Genomic DNA, 16,752 nt, shown 5'->3' with positions numbered 1-16,752 from the left:
CTGAAGTAAGAAAACAGAAATGGTGTGTTCCCACCTCTTCTGTCCCTCTCCCCAAGATGCCGCTTCTACCAGCTCACTCAGACGAGCTTGCTTTCCGCCAGCAGTTTCCATCACAGCCGAGTCCTTTCCTGAGCTGCATCCAGGAGGTTGCCTCCTGGCCCCTGCAGGCTGTGCAGCAGCAGGTGATGCCCTGAGCATGGAGCTGTGGCTGCTCTGGGCCACCTGCCCTTCCCTGGGAGCACGCCTCCCACTTCCTCCCGAAGCCTTCTGCACCTTTCCCAGCCCTTCCAAGCATGTTGCACCCATGGTATTCAGTGCTTTTTGCCTGTAATATGAGATTATAAATGAAAGGGAAGTTTAGAACATGGTTTTTCATTCGGGGTTTTTCCCAGGTAGCCTTCCTTCCTTATTAACCTCTAGGAAGTATTTCTGTTGGCGAAAAGCTGTGAAATGAACTCCTGGGACTGCTGTTTCCTGGCAAGGAATACTGGCATCTACACACCCCAGTGGGTCTCTGCAAACCTCGAAAGGGTCTCAGGTCCAGCCCTTCCCCTTGGCATATCCTCTCTAAAAATGACAGGGCAAGGCTGGACCTGCCATGAAGATATCTTCGCCAAGTGTTCTGTTTCATCAGATGTTAAAATAACTGTGTCCTGTTCTGTAATGCAGGGCACGTCCTACCCCTAGTGGAATAATATATTTTAAGTGATTTCTGAAAATGGGCCGTGAAAGCCGTCTGCCACATGGCCCATGTTTGCACATCTCTATATAGTTACGATTGCGGAATTTGACAGTGTAACTCTGAATCTGATTAATTAAGAATGTGTAAAAAACAAAGTTCTTGCATTACAGCTCGTTCCTTATCTTTGTGTCTTTTACTGTGATGTTGTAGAACTTGGATCATATGGAAAACTAAAATATTATGACACAATGACTGAAGAAGGTAAGAATGATTTTAGAATTGTATGCATTGGCTTTTTTTTTTTTTTTTAATTTATGGTGTCTGTGGCCTGCCCATTTTTTCAGTCTTTATTTTTTCCCCCTTTGCATGACTTCAGTGACATTGTGTGATTTATCATTCTTTCTGCATTTTCGTCTAGTCTCTGCCATTGTGTTGATTTGGAATTGGAGACATGCAATACCATGAGTGATCATGTTATTCCATTCAAACGATCCAAACCATCTCAGTTGTGTAACGCACTCAGCGAAATGGTGTCAGCAATGTAAACACAAGCCCACACCCACTGGGTCACCATTAGCTCCTCCACATGCTCACAACATAGAAAAATACATCGGACCAACACTTCCTTTTAATATGCCCCTAATTTGGGGGTGGGGGGAGATATGTATCTGCTGGTGATATTCCAATTTATGCAAAGGAATGAGCAATCTAAAGGAATCCCTAGATTCAAAATGGAAACCTGTTTCTGATGCAGAGGACTGTAAGCTCCTGTCCTTTTCTCCCACAGCCCATGCTAACTCATCTGAGAGAGGCCAGGGTCAGTTCTTCCAGCCAGTAGGGCTGTATATATTGGAGTTCACACCATGTGAGATTGGACATATCATTTTGAGCATTTCCCCTGAGTAAATGAAGTCTGGCAGAGATTTATTTTTCACTGTATCTACAATTCCAGACACTGTCCCAGAGCACAGTCTTCCCTCAGTCAGAATGACTTTTCTGAAATAAGTGCACCATGGAACAGCAACTTGAAAATTTTGCATTCTGGTAAAAGGAGTTGTTCTCTTGTCCTAATCCCACACATAGCTCCACTTTTTTACTAATAAATGATATTTGTAAGTTATGAAAACATTTGGAGTTTTCACATGCTTTTTTCACTGATACTGACAAGAAAGCCAAAGGTACCCTAGGAAGGGGAATCAGTTCATTTTGTCCTTCAACATGAGAGAAACTCCCCAAAGTGTTGCATATCTTGTTTTCAGCTTCTAGTATTTCTGAGTTGCCTTAGTTTGCCAAAGAATTCCTAGTCACCTTGCACGAAGGAGGCAGAATATCAGACAGCCCTCGGTAAGAGGAAGGCCCTTCTCAGCCCCTCCCCACTCCGGCTTCTGCAAAGCTCTGGGGTCCTTCTTTACTTTTATCTGTTTTGTCAGTTAACCATGGTGGTGTTTTCTAAAGCAGCGGGCCACAGTTAGAATCTCAGACTGGGCTCTGTTGTAACCCAAGGCCCTCCCAACAATGTGGGGGAAGTGCAGATCCTTGGGCAATGAAAGCCCTAAAGGCAGAAAGCATCCTATCCTACCACCATGGGGACAGAAAGAGCAGTCCCTGCCTTAAAGGAAGGCTCCTGTCCCAGCTGTTATGTTCACTCCATGTCTTCACACCACTTTTACTTTTCTTGGTGATTGGTTTGGGAAGCCAAAACTTTGGGGCTCACTGACTTTATAATTTTATTGCTTTTCCAGCCATCTCACAGCCCTCAGTCTAAACTTCATGGCTTGACTGGCCAGTGGGTTTGCTACCTTCTACCTGAATAGTTACGACCCCTCACACTCTCTCATCCCTCCATCCTGTCCTCTGCCTTCCGCCCTTAGCTTCTTGTTACCAGAGCTGCTTCTGGCTTCTTGTTGCTTCTGTTGACCTGTTTCTCCCTTATCCTTCCTTTCCTTCCTCTTTCCACATCTATGGGAGCAAACTGCCATTGGAGCGCTCCCTTTCTCTTCTTCCCCGCACCAGAAAATTCAGCCTCACATGAAGATGCAAAAGTGCTGCTTCTGATCTGATGATACCAACTGATATCGAACAGCTGGGCTTTCTAGGCAGGCAAACAGAGTCAAAATAATGTCTAGCATGAGAAGCATGACCAGCCCTTAGCAAGACTGTAAAATTGTATTTGGGGACCTTCATGGGTCACCTTTAAGATTCCTTATCCTTCCCTGGACTGCCCACCCCTTCATGCATATCCCTTTGTGTCCTATTCTTAGCTGAAAATTCATCCCAGTTACAGTGATAGCTAATAGTAGCTAAGGGAGCATTTTTTAAGTACATTCTATGAAATATTACTATCAGATCATGTCATTAGGGATTTTGCAGCCATCCGGGGAAAAAAAGAAAGCAAGCTTGATTTTGTTATTAAGTAAGCGGGAGAGCTTCTGAATTAAGCTAAATAGATTTCTTTACCATGTAGCTTGTCAGAGCCTTCCATGTGCACCTATGCACTGCCGCATATAATAATAAATCGTATAGAGGGATGGAGGCTTCCCTGGTGGCTCACTGGTAAAGGATCCGCCTGCAGCGCAGGAGTCATGGGTTCAATCCCCGAGTCAGGAAGATGCCCTGGAGGAGGAAATGGCAACCCATTTCAGTATTCTTGCCTGGAGAACTCCATGGACATAGGAGCCTGGCAGGCTACAGTCCGTAAGGTCAGAAAGAGCCGGACACGACTGAAGCAAATTAGCATGCACGCAGAGGGATAGAGTTTGCCATATTGCCCAGACTTTTTTGGTCAGAGAAACCATTCTTCCACATAGCTTCTTGTGGGACTCTTTCAGAAATGCTGGTTAAGGCATTATCCTTTATCTAGAATAGTAACCTTTGAAAGACTCACAAGTTTTCCAGACACATAACAATCCCTCTCAGGCACTTATAGAAAGGATGACTGGAGCAGCGGGTGGGGCGGGGTGGGTCTCCATCCAGTCACCTCAGATTGCACCCTTTTGGCAGCTGCCTCCACGACAAGCCAGGCCTGGCTTAAACCTAATTCTGGGATTCCATCTAAAAGACTCAAGGCCAGTTCAGTAACCTCAGACCTGGCAACAGCCATGCATGACTTTCAAATTCCTCCTCTCACTGAAAATAATAATAATAACTGTGATTTATAGCATCTCCATGTTACACAACTTAAGGAAGTATGATAAAGATGAAGATGTTATGGGCAATAGGGGACTAGTATAGCCTTCAAGAAATATCCCTCTCCATTTGAGCATTTCTTTTCACAATTTTAGAAATGTGACTAGCCCTTGACTGGGCTATTATACTTGCCCATGTGACCAGTCATTATTTGTAACTGTTTCTGGAGATTTCTCTCGATGTTTTGTGAAGTCAGCTACTTGCAATGAGGCCTGCTTTTTTTCCCCTAAAGTGGATTAAGTGGAAAGATGAATTACATATGCCACCCCCATCCTAAGAAAAATTGTGTGATGATCTACTAAGTATAGAGAATGGTCTTGCACGTATTCAGTCCGTTATTTTAAGCACCTGCTTTTTGCAAGTTATTCTGCTAGGTGCTTCGTTGAAGTACAAGAGTAAAAAGTTTGCCCTCATGGAACTTACAAATGGGGAAGAAATAAAACACTGAGTTTTAATAATCACTGAGCCACCAGGAGGAGAGTGGTAAGTCCCATAGGTATTCAGAAAAAAGATAATAGGCTACAGGAAGAGGAAAGATTGCTTTCAGTGGTGGGGGATGGGGAAGGAGAGGATTTTGCGAAGGTGGTCTTTGACCTGGGCCCTAAAAGATCAGTAAATATGGGTTATATTGGTGTAGGAGGAATGGTTCCCACCAGGCCCACCAGGCTAAGGGATGAAAGAAGGGGCCACACCAAGCCTTACTGAGTGCCCCCCACCTGCCAGGCACAATGCGCTGAGTGTAATTTAATACATATTAAATTTATATATATAAATGTAATCCTTGTAATGATCACAGGTAGATTTTACTGATGATGAGAAAACCAAAGCCCAAGCAGTATTCTATTAGATGTGGAAACTTTAAGATTCAGAGAAGCAAAGTGATTGGCTCTGGGACTCAGAGGTAGTAAGTTGCAATGTGGAAGCTGAACTCAGGACCACTCACCGCCTTCTCAGCTCCACTGCGGTTGCTCGGCGAGGTTGTATAAGGAACTGGACAGTGCAGATAGGCTGCAGTGTAGGGGTAGGAAGAAAGGCTTGATGGAGACCAGATCATGGGAAAAGTTGAACCACAGGCTAAGGAATGACAGTGAGCTACTGACTGAAACACAGCCTCCGTACTTGAATACTATACCTTTAAAATTTTATTTTAATAGAACGGTCTGGGGCTTCCCTGGTGGTCCAGTGGCTAATGCTCCACGCTCCTGTGCAGAAGGCCAGGGTTTGATCCCTAATCAAGGGTCTAGATCCCACATGCTACAGCTAAGAGTTTGTATACTTCAACCAAAGATCCTACATGCTACAACTAAATTTTAATATTTTAAAATTTTAAACTTTGATATTTTAAATTTTAATATTAAGTTTAATGCTTTTAAATTTAAAAAAAAAAAAAAACTGCTTACTCTCAGACACTGGAAAAAAGTGTAACATATTTTGTAAAGTTTGCCCCTCCCCCCTTCAGAGCCCAGTTCCTCCCTCCCTTTTCTCAGGTGCTCAGAACCTAAATCAGAACAGCTGCCTGGGCCACACCCAACTTCCTCTCCTACCCTGAACCAATCAGAATTTTATCCACTCACTCATTCATTCCCTCCCTGAAGGAAGTGGCAACCCAGTCCTGTATTCTTGCCTGGAGAATTCCATGGACAGAGGAGCCTGGCAGGCTATAGTCCCTGTGGTCACAAAGAGTTGGGCACGACTGAGCAACTAAACAACAGCATTCATTCTCTAACGTATTCTTTCAGCAACCCTCATTTTGGACCAGGCATTAGACTGAGTACAGGGCTCGTGGAGATTAAAGATAGCTCTCCTCCTAAAGAATTCACATTTCAGCGGGGGACACAGGCAGCAAGATGAGTAACATGGTGGGCAAACCCAAGGTGCCAAGGAGCCCAGTGGAAATGAGGACAGGATTCTCAGAAGAGGCCATGTCTCCACTCCCTCATTCCTGCTTCCCAAGGTGATGGCTCTCCTACCCTACCAACTGCCTGATACTAATGTGTTCACTTGATAATAGCTGAGCACCTGCTCTGAATGAATCATGTTCCTAGATTTGATCCGTAACAAGATGTTTCCAGAGATTCAAGCAAGTGGCTCTAGGGATAGTCTTTTAGTGACCTCAGTTCCCCCTACTTGGGCAGCCATTCGTTTATCTCCTCATGGGATGATACTTAATATTCTTGGAAGAGCAATCTCCAGTTTTTACTTAAGATAAATAACCCATAGTTTAACAGATAAACATATTCTACAACACAGGGAAGTATATTCAGTATCTTATAATAACCTATAGTGGAAAAGAATCTGAAAAAGAATACACATATGCATATATATATTCATATATATATATAACTGAATCATTTTGTTATACACCTGAAACTAACACCACATTGTAAATCAGCTATTCTTGAGTTTAAAAATAAATCAGTAACCCATAGTTTATTTCTCAGCTACAGATAACCCAAATTCATACCATTATCACTCTGGAATTTATCACTCAATAAATTGAACTTGGCTTCCTTACTAAAGTTACTTTAAATGAAAATGTAAAAAGTTCAAAAGAAAGCTTGTGTGATGGAACAGAGGAATTCAAAGAAGAGATGTCTTTCCACCAATGGCAGTATACACAACTACTCATTTCTGCTCTTTGGAGATAAACATTCATAAAGACATGTAGATAAGTAGGTAAACAGAACTCATGACTAAGGATACTTTGCAAATATGCAATGTATTGTGCTAAACTCATTGCCATTTAACAGAAGCCATGTCTAGAAAAATAATTTCTCCACTTTTTAAAAAGTCAATCTTTGTTCATTTGTATAAAGGATAACAAAGATAAGTTTGTTTTAATATCAAGGGTAAGAATAATAATGATCTTTTCCTTTTCGAAATTAAGGCTTGTTTCATGGCAACCAATAACCCCTTTACCAAGCTAAGAAACTAATAATGTCTTATATGAATCATGGGTTCCTCAGTTAGTCATGGGTGAGTTTTGAAAATTTCAAAGAAACAGAAGCACCCTAAGGTTACATAGTCTAGCCAGTTATTTTACATTTGTAAGGGCAGTGAAATCTTCCCTGATGGCTCAGAATGTAAAGAATCTGCCCAGGAGACCTCTGTTCAATCCGTAGATTGGAAAGATTCTCTGGAGAAGGGAATGGCAAACCACTCCAGTATTCTTGCATGGAGAACTCTGTAGATAGAGAAGCCTGGTGGGCTGCAGTCCATGGGGTCAAAGAGTCAGACACGACTGAGCAACTACGACTTTAGCACAGATTCCAGTTCTTCTTCAAAAAGAAATTGAATTTGGTAATACTGTTCATTGGTATTTTCCATTGCCCAAAAGATATCCTCTGAAAATGTAATCCTAAAACGGGTACTTGGTGCTATCTGTGGTTTTCACATTATATTTTAATCCTGGCTTTGAACTGATGAGACTGTGTTATATACTCTGATATATTAAGCAGGATAGGTTCAACTCTAGCAGAAAATCCAAATTAACAGGGACTTACTTCAGACAGAAGTATATCTCTCACGAGTAAAGAAGCAAGCTGTACATGGCTGATATGGAAGCTTCACAATAATCCAAGGTCCAAACTCCTTCATCCTCCTGCTCCATCTTAATATATGACTTTCAACCTCAAGGGCACCTCATGTCCAAGATGGCTGCCACTCCAGCTCCACCATCACATCTGTATTTCAAGAAGTCTTGTGCGTGCTCAGTTGTGTCCAACTGCCAGGCTCCACTGCACTGTCTATGGGATTTTCCAGGCAAGAATACTGGATTAGGTTACCATTTCCTACTCCCAAATTTATTTTCCCCAGCTATTTTGTCTTCTCTTTAAGGAGGCTTCCTTTTAGACCTTCCAAGTAAAATCTGTACAAAACTCCATTACTTGCCTACACCTAGTTCAAGGAAGCTTGGAAATGTAGTATGTCAAGCTGGGTGATGTGCTGTCCCCAGTAATTTAGATAGTATGTCACTAGGAAATGAAAAAGGAAGATATTCATAGGCAACTTGCAATCTCTCCATAACAGACAAATATTGCTTTCATAAAACTGTGTGTTGATGGGGAGGACTGAGACCAGAGCAAGCTCTGGAGTAAGATTGAGAACTCATCCTAATATAGTCAAAGGTCTGTCTAGTCAAAGCTATGGTTTTTCCAGTAGTCATGTAGGGATGTGAGCATTGGACCATAAAGAAGGCCAAATGCCAAAGAATTGATGCTTTCAAACTGTGGTGCTGGAGAAGACTCTTGAGAGTCCCTTGGACTGCAAGGAGATCAAACCAGTCAATCCTAAAGGAATTCAATCCTAAAAACTCATTGGAAGGACTGATGCTGAAGCTCCAATACTTTGGCCTCCTGATGCGAAGAACTGACTCATTGGCAAAGACCTTGATGCTGGAAAAGATTGAGGGCAGAAGGAGAAGGGGGTGACAGAGGATGAGATGGTTGGATGACATCATGGACTCAATGGACACGAGTTTGAGCAAACTCTGGGAGATGCTGAAGGACATGGAAGCCTGCGTGGCGCAGTTCATGGGGTCACAGAAAGTCAGACATGACTGAATGACTGAACAACAACAACTGGAGATATGGATAAAGTGGATTTGGAGTCTGGAGCTTAGGGGAAAAGTTAGGGTTACAGATGTAAATTTGAAAGTCACAGACTATAAGTCATTTAAAGCTATAGAACTAAAGAATACCTAGCTAGTCAGTAGAAAAGAGGAGGCCAAGGACTGAGCCCTGGGAACTCTAAAGTGTAGGGTCTGGGAAGAGGGGAGAATGCACAGCAAAGGAGACTGGGGTAGGCAGAGGATGGGGAGAGAATGGCATCCCAGAAACCAAGTGAAGAACTTGTTCCAAAGGCGGGCCATGAAAAGGTGATGGCATTAAAGAATTGACAGATGAGATCAAAGAACTGTCTTATAAGATAACAGTTACAGACAGAATGTGAGATACTTCAAGTCGGGAGTTTGGGCATGGTACTGTTATTGCCAGTGACAAGGTTTAACTGCAGGAGTGGATGGACAAGGTGAGAAAGGGCAGCTGGAAGAGAGCAGGTTAGGGCGGTCAGGAGCCAAGTGTGGCAGGGGTCACCCATGTAAAGTCACCATGGGTGGTAACACGAGTAACAGTGGAGATAAAAATAGTGAACCGTGTTCCAGTATCTTTGGGAATGAGGGAAGCATGAAACCTATATTCTCTTTCAGTTGTAAATCCAAACGTTTACCACAATCAAAATTTTAAATTGTAAACTAATTTTAACCATTCGTTTTATTATAAAATAATTCCATGCATGCAGAGGTAAAAAGCAAACATTACATAAGGAAAGACAGTAAAATGAGTCCCCTTCTTACCCCAGATTCCATTCGTTCCTTAGAGTTGGCCACTTTTTATCAGTTTTTTAACATATTCTCTTTTCTTCTATACACTGTTCTATACGTGGCTTTTGTCTATTAATATATCTAAGCTATTTCCATATTAGCCCTGTTTTACTCTCCCCATTCCTTTTTAGCTGGTGTAGTATTCCACTGCCTGCCTCTTCCCTGGTGGGTTCAATCAGTCCCCTGTCAATGAATATTTAGGATAGTTCCATTTTTATTCATTTAGTTATTACAGTGCTACATGAGCATCTTCTTTGCCCATATAATAAACTCTATTAAGTTGAAGATATAAATGTGTGTGCTGTTCACTCAGTCACGTCTGACTCTTTGCAACCCCATGGATGGTAGAGCACCAGGCTCCTCTATCCATGGAATTTTTCAGGCAAGAGTACTGGAGTGGGTTGCCATTTCCTACTCCAGGGGCTCGTCCTGACCCAGGGATCAAACCTGTGTCTCTTGTGTCTCCTGCATTGGCAGGTGGATTATTTACCACTGTGCCACCTGGGAAGCCCTTTGAAGTATAAACAAACATACAAAATCAAGTTCTAGAAATAAAAATGACAGATCAAAGGACATTCACATTTTAAACTTCGAAAGGTAGTGCCAAATTGCCCTCCAAAGACACTGCATCAATTTACACTCCTACTCACAGTGAAGGCATGAGCCTTAAACAACAAATTGAAATAAGTCCTTTGAACAGAGATTCAAGCTGACTTCTTTACAGAGCAGATGAGCTTTTGCAAGGTAACTAGCTTCTGATTTACTTGTTTGAGAAACCCAAGTTTTTACTAAAGTTGAGTGAAATCCAGGGTGGAGTTCTGATGGAAGTCTTTGTCCTTTCCAAATGAAGTGACAAGGCTATTCCTCCCACACAGAATATCCAATTTCCACCCCAGCATGTATGCTTCTTGCCTCATCATCATTGATATCCCTATAGAAACTCCAAGGTCCCTGCAGGTTACCTTTCTCCCTCCCAGCTACCTATGAGGGCAGCTCTGTTATGCACGACACCATTTCCAGCACCATGTTATGTTTCATTCATTCCAGGTTGATGGTTTAAGTCATTCGGTCCAACTTTCCATAACCGGATGATGTTTCTGGGCACTTGAACAGATACCCTCTGTTAAGGCTGGGCCTTCTCCAAAAGACAAACAGATTTAACTCACCGGTTATTAACCACATTACTTTTTTAGAGATGTATTCTTACAAGTCTCTCCCTGGGGCTGGATCTTAGGAAGACAGCTGCCTAGTGCGTGTGCATAACCAAACTAACCAACTAGAAACTGGCATCAGATCTGTAGGAAAGATCAAATCAGTTGAGTGGATAAATTCATGGTCTTCCTGAAAACCAGAACCAAGGAAGTCTTCTCATTAGAATACATCCAGCTCTTCAAACTTCATTGCATCTTATTTTCATGATCTAAACCATCAGCAGTAAAAGCAGAAAGATTGGACCTGGCAAGTAAAGGCAGATTTTGCCACGTCACATGTGTAGAAAGTGTTAAGTGGCAGCAGAAGTGAATCATGGATTTTTTTTTTTTGTCTGTTTCTGACATCCCCAGAGCTGAAAATGCTAAGTCACCTTCATCAGTCAAACTTGAATATTGTTATTATAAATTAGTAATTTCCCACCTCTGTGAAGCTTTCTCTTTAAAAAAAAAAAAAAGTGGAAATCTGTTATACCAGGAAGTTGGCATGTTCAGTTAAGCATGGTAAGTTTCTCTTTTGATTAAATCTGAAATGAACTGAATCATCCTGTCTTAGTCATGGGCCACTAAACCTTCAGTCCCATTTAATTAAGAACCCACAGCAGGTCCTGCCACTTCTGTTACAAACCCACATTTCAAATGAGATTGACAGGCACCAGTCTACAATGTAAAGTTGAGGATTCCAAAAAAAATAGAAGAACACAAGTTAACTGACCATTTGCCAACACATGAGATCCAGGTAACAGGAGAGGATGTGTTTATGTGAAACACTGGCTACTACAAAATAAATGTTAGCCAGATCTAAAGTCTGGTTTTTATATATCAATACAAGTCAGAGTAACCTTTCAACAAATATTTGTTGAGTACCTACTATTTGCCAACTGCTGTGAACAAATCAAAACTGCCCAAATGAATACATCAGTGTCACAGACCATTGGCAGAGAGACATACCCAATATATGAGCTTTGACTCCGAAGACCTCTTTTCTACCCCTTAGCTGGTAGTGGGGCTGGATGCTGGCAAATCTTGGATTTGAAGCCTGTCTCAGTAAAGCAATTCATTACCCATTTATCTCTTAGATATCCACAGGGTGAAGGGATAGGAACAGGGGAGAGACATTCAAACCTTCTATCTGGCAGCCCCTGCCTGGCTCAGAACTCCAAAACAGATCACACAACCCCTTTGCGAATGTTTATGGGAGCCATTTGTATCTGTGTATCCAGGAGAGAACTCTTCAGAAAATTAAGCTCCTAAAATAATAAAACAGTTGGCCCAAAATGATGAAGAATAGTAGCTCTCAAGCCATGTCAGCCCCAGCTAAGGTCAGTAAACTGACTCCATGCCTGAAACATCATATTTTGCCGTCCAATACCTGCTGCAAGTTTTTTTATTTGTAAAATCCCAGTTTTGCCTGAACTTGATTAGATTATCTTAAAAACAAAAAAAAGGCAGAGAGAGTCTCAAAATAGACAGTCATTAACTGTAAACACAATTAGACTTTGGAGATTTAATCTCTACATTAACCAAGAAGTGAGTCTGGTGAGTTTCCTGCAGTGTGTTTCTGGATCCTCCTTTTTCTACTCACCAAAAGAATGTAAACTTCAAATAGATTTGCATAACAGCAATAACTCCAAGCACATCACACAAGCACACACACATGCAAGCATGCATGCCCACATGCTGTAGGATTCCTTTTGTTGTTTGTGTTAATGTTATCACGTTCAGAAACACTGAGGACCAGTCTACGATGTAAGTACTGGGGGGACATATGACAAGAAGCTTCCCTGTCTTGAGGGGCCCACAGGTTAGTTGGAGAGAGAGTGAATAAAACACCTCTGGCTTTCTATGAGAACTGCCATGATGGCATAGGTATCAGAGGGTTGTGATAGAGAAAGGTACCTAGGTACCTTGCCAGCCCAGGAAAGGGACTCGAGAAAAGCTTCCTGAAAGAAGAGATGCCTAAAGCAGAGTCTTTAGAAACAAATAAACAGCATTCCAAGCCATAGGGCTTCCCAGGTGGCACAGTGTTAAAGAATCTGTCTGCCAATGCAGGAACCACAGGTTTGATCCCTGCATTGGGAAGATCCCCTGAAGGAGGAAATGCCAACCCACTCCAGTGTTCTTACCTGAAAAATCCCATGGACAGAGGAGCCTAGCAGGCTACAGTCCATAGTATCCCAAAGAGTTGGACACGACTGAGCACACATTCCAAGTCATGGGAAGGGTAAAGTATAAGGATGCAGGCAGTGCGATTAAAAGCTGGGAGATCAATTAAGAGGCGATAACCGACATCCAGGCAGGAAAGGTTGGATCTGATTGTTCAAAGGTAGACTCAAAAGGACTTGGCAGTTCACTGGATATGAGGGAGAGGAGGACCTCTAAGGTGACTGAAAAACCTAGGGAGTGAGGAAATCACCAACAGAAAATACAAGCAAAATAGCGGATTCCTAGGAAGGAAGATGATAGAAGGAAGTTTGGGGCACATTGAGTTTAACCATGAGAGGGACTTCCCAGTGGTGATAATTCAGAAGTCCATTGGCTGAGAAGACCTGGACCAGAGTTCCGAATGTGGGAATCATCAGTAGTCGGGCAGTGGTCCATTGGGTCCCTTGGGAGAATGTGAGGAAGAGGGAGTGAGAAAGGGACCCTGGGGAGTGGTGGCACATATAGGGCACATTGAACATATGGGGTCCTTGAACATCGAAGGGGATTTCAAGGAAGGGAATGAGGAATACCAGATGCCACTAAGAGAGCCAGGCACATGGAAGTGAAAAGTGGCCGAGGACAGGTTCAGTGGTGAAATGCTGACAAATGGCAGACGCAGAGTTAAGAAATGACCAAAGGAGCCCTGAGGACGCAGGGGCACCACACAGACTGACCTTTCCAGAGGTTTGGCCATAAAGAGAGAGCAAGTGACAGCAGTGCCCGTAGGATAGCTGGAGTCGAGAGAAAGGCTGCCACGTTGAAGGACTTAAGCATGGTGATAGGCTGAGGGGAAAGGGAAGGATTAAAGATGACGGATTAGGCAAAGTCCCTGAAAAGGCAAGAAATTGGGATTGAAGGACAGAATTTCATTAAGTACACTGGAAATTTTCCAAAATGTTTAGGAAGGGACACTATTTCCAGTGATAAGGTGACCCCATTAGGAGAGATGACAGAACCAATTCACAACCTGGACAGATCTGAGCCTTACTGGTGACTCCAAAGGTCATTCTTACAGGAAATTATTTTTAAAAGCCTTAATGAGGAAATCAGGCTGTTTCATTTCATTATATGATGAGTTTGGCCACAGCTTGAGATTATGTAAATATTCTTATTAATTACAGGAACTAGTCCTATGATTATGCCTGTAAATATACTACAGTTAAATTATGTTAATCATCTTTATTATGTGGTCCATTCACAAAATATTTACTAAAGATGCTTTATAAATTACTTTATTACAATACTAGTTTGATTTCCATTCATGTCAATGGAACCTTATAATTGGTTTTACATGATACTTTGCAAAAATTAGAATAACTTGAGGGTTGTATCTCAAAAGTAGATTTACAATAAATAAGTAAACTCTATGTTCTTATGCAGGACAAGACTTTTATTTTTAATATTTTGCTTTTAAGAATAAAAATCAGGCCAGATGGTATTAGATGAATAAGCTGCCCCAGAAGGACAGTTTGTGGAATGCAAGTGGACCTTACTTTTGCCCAAGCTGCAAAGTAGTGTCTAGTATTTTTGAACTTTATTATCTGAGTTTCCATGCCCTCAGGAGAAGGCCCCCACTGTTACAGCATGAATCTTAAGCCCTTGTTTCTTGTCTCTCTGGCTCCAGGCTGTGAACCCTACAAGGGCACCAGATGGATCTTATTATCAAAAATTGCCTGATTCATAGCACAGGCTTGGTTAATATTTGCAGAGAGGAAGATTGGTTGTGACCTGTACTGACTTGGAAAAAAAGCTCAGACTTCCCTGGGGAGCTGATATAGGGAGAGCTTCACTATAATTCAGTGAGTGCATGAGATGTGCCAAGCTTGACTCTAAGACACTTGTGGAGGCATAGGGAAATACACAGATGGCTGAGAGGAGGTCCCCGCCCCCGAGAAGCCTGCCCTCTGGCGGGGAAAGCAGAGAGGCTGGCAGCAAGCTGAAATAAGGGCTGTGATGAGTACAAAATGCCCTGAGAGCAGTGGGTAGATTTCCACTTGGGAAGGAGCGCGTGGGTATCAGTAGAGAGACTTCGGGTCTGGCCTTCAGTTCAGTTCAGTTGCTCAGTCGTGTCTAACTCTTTGTGGCCCCGTGGACTACAGCGTGCCAGGCTTCCCTGTCCTTCACTATCTCGCATAGTTTGCTCAAACTCATGTCCATTGAGTGGGTGATGCCTTCCATTAGGCCTCGACAAATGAGGAGCATCTTCATACAAGGAGAGCCAGAGCTCAGCTTGCCTACTGTACTCTCTGCGGTGCTCACTGCGCTCCCTCTTGCACCTGCCTCCTGTTCCTTGCAGTGCCCACCTTGGGGACCTGATCGGGGGGAGGTGGGACAGAAGGGAGGCAACTGGGTGCCCCTCTGTATTTCACTTCTGCAACATGAACTTGGTCCACCCTATTTTCTCCTCTTTACTTCAGACAGTTCCTGGGGCTCTATATATGGACCCTTAGCCCTACTGGGGCGCTGGGCTTGAGTGGACCTGAAAGGATTTACTTTGGCCTATTAGCCAATAGGAAGCTTGTGAGAACTTGATCAGCTTGCCTGGAAACCACAAACACAAGGATCGATTGAGCCCCACTGGGGCTCAATACGGCAGTGAACAAAACTGATGAAAATTCCCACCCTCACAGAGCTTGACTGCTAATGGGAAGCAGCAGATAATCAATAGCAATAGTGATACAGTGACTGAGGTGGTGGAAAATGCTTCAGAGAAAATGCGCTGAGGGTGGCAAGTGCTGGAGAGAAAAGCTGCACCTTTAAATAGGCTGCTCAGAGCAGCTTCAATGAGAAGGTGACATCTGTAAACAAGTATCAGTACTTGATGAAGGACAGGGAGGCCTGGCGTGCTGCAGTCCACGGGGTCACAAAGAGTCGGACACAACTGAGCGACTGAACAGCGATGAACAACAAATCAGCACTTGAGGGAGTTGAGAGAGTGGAGCCCATGGATCTCTGGGAGAAGAACATTCCAGGTAGAGGGACCAGCAAAGGCCATGGCCCTGAGGTGGAGAGAGCACAGTATTTTCCAGAACAGCAAGAAGGCCAGCGTGGCTGGTGCAGAGTAAGCTCGGAGAGGGGGAGGGGACAAGGCAGGAGGGTCGAGGTGAGCTTCACTGGACAGAATCTTCCAGGTCATTGGCAAGACTTTGGTTTTCATTTTTCCCTAAGGGTCCCCTGCAGGATTTTGCATAGAGGAGTGAGTGGCGTCACCTGACCGCTAATGATCCTGGGATAAGACCAGCCCAGGGGACCGGGAAGACGTGGTGGAAGAGAGACTGGCCGGGAGGCCAGAGGATTGTTGCTCAGCCCCAGGAGGCAGGGAGCGAGAAGTGGTCAGGTTCTGAAATACGCTGAAAGCAGAGACTCCAGATTTGCTGACAGATAGCTTGTGAGGTAGGAGAGAAAGAGAGGAACCCACAATGACCCCAAGGGTCAGCGTTTGCTCTTTGCCACATCGCTTTCATAGTGCTTCTCAGAGTCACGATGACCTGGCTGCCTGACCTGAGTCTCTGATTCCAGAACAACGAAAAAAAAAAGGATAAACAGGAGGAAAGTTCAGGTGCCCTGTTGCTTTTTAAGCTGCCAGCCAAGCCATAAACTTCAAAGACAGAGACAGGAAAGGCAGAACTGAAAACACAAAAAATAATTTCAAACACACTGAGTTTTCCCTCCTGTTTCATTTTTCCTTTTCTTCTCCCAAACCAAGGTCTGTTTGCCGAGGTGTGTGTGGCCAGTCCCTTTACATCTATAAATCTCTTTGGTCCTGTCCATGTTGCTGGGGCTCAGAATGCTCTGTGGCAGCCAGGAGCTAATCTCATCTCCAGCCCAAAGCATTCCTGTCAGGGCGCTGCTGATGACTTGGTGGGAAGGATGTGAAGGAATTCCCAGGGGCTGTTTTCATTAATCAATGGCAGAACAAAAGTAAAATGCTTTACCTTGGAGGAAACAGAACCTCCAAAGGTGATTTTGCGACACAGCCTGGAGCTCCTGCATTATGGCAGAGAGATCGGTTGAGGATTTTGATGCCTGGTTGTTTTTCCAAAATTTGTTCTTCTTCATAATAAGCCCTTCTGCTTTGATCTTTTCCTCCC

At 43.3% G+C, this 16,752-nt stretch overlaps 1 protein-coding gene across 4 annotated transcripts in view; it reads left to right on the top strand.

Annotated features, from left to right (window-relative positions):
- The window catches only part of SLC24A2 (solute carrier family 24 member 2), a 287,824-nt gene that overhangs the window by 215,328 nt on the left and 55,744 nt on the right, over nucleotides 1-16,752 (top strand). For 3 of the 4 annotated variants that reach the window (XM_042243477.2, XM_042243475.2, XM_042243476.2), the window contains one exon: nucleotides 893-943. The exons of the other annotated variant lie outside the window; for it this stretch is intronic. In XM_042243477.2, the coding sequence (XP_042099411.1) occupies nucleotides 893-943 (51 nt within the window). The remainder of the gene's footprint in view (nucleotides 1-892; nucleotides 944-16,752) is intronic. 4 annotated transcript variants of the gene reach the window in all.

This window comes from Ovis aries, chromosome 2 (assembly GCF_016772045.2).
Source record: "Ovis aries strain OAR_USU_Benz2616 breed Rambouillet chromosome 2, ARS-UI_Ramb_v3.0, whole genome shotgun sequence".
NCBI lineage: Eukaryota > Metazoa > Chordata > Mammalia > Artiodactyla > Bovidae > Ovis > Ovis aries.
This window is presented reverse-complemented; position numbering and strand designations above follow the sequence as displayed.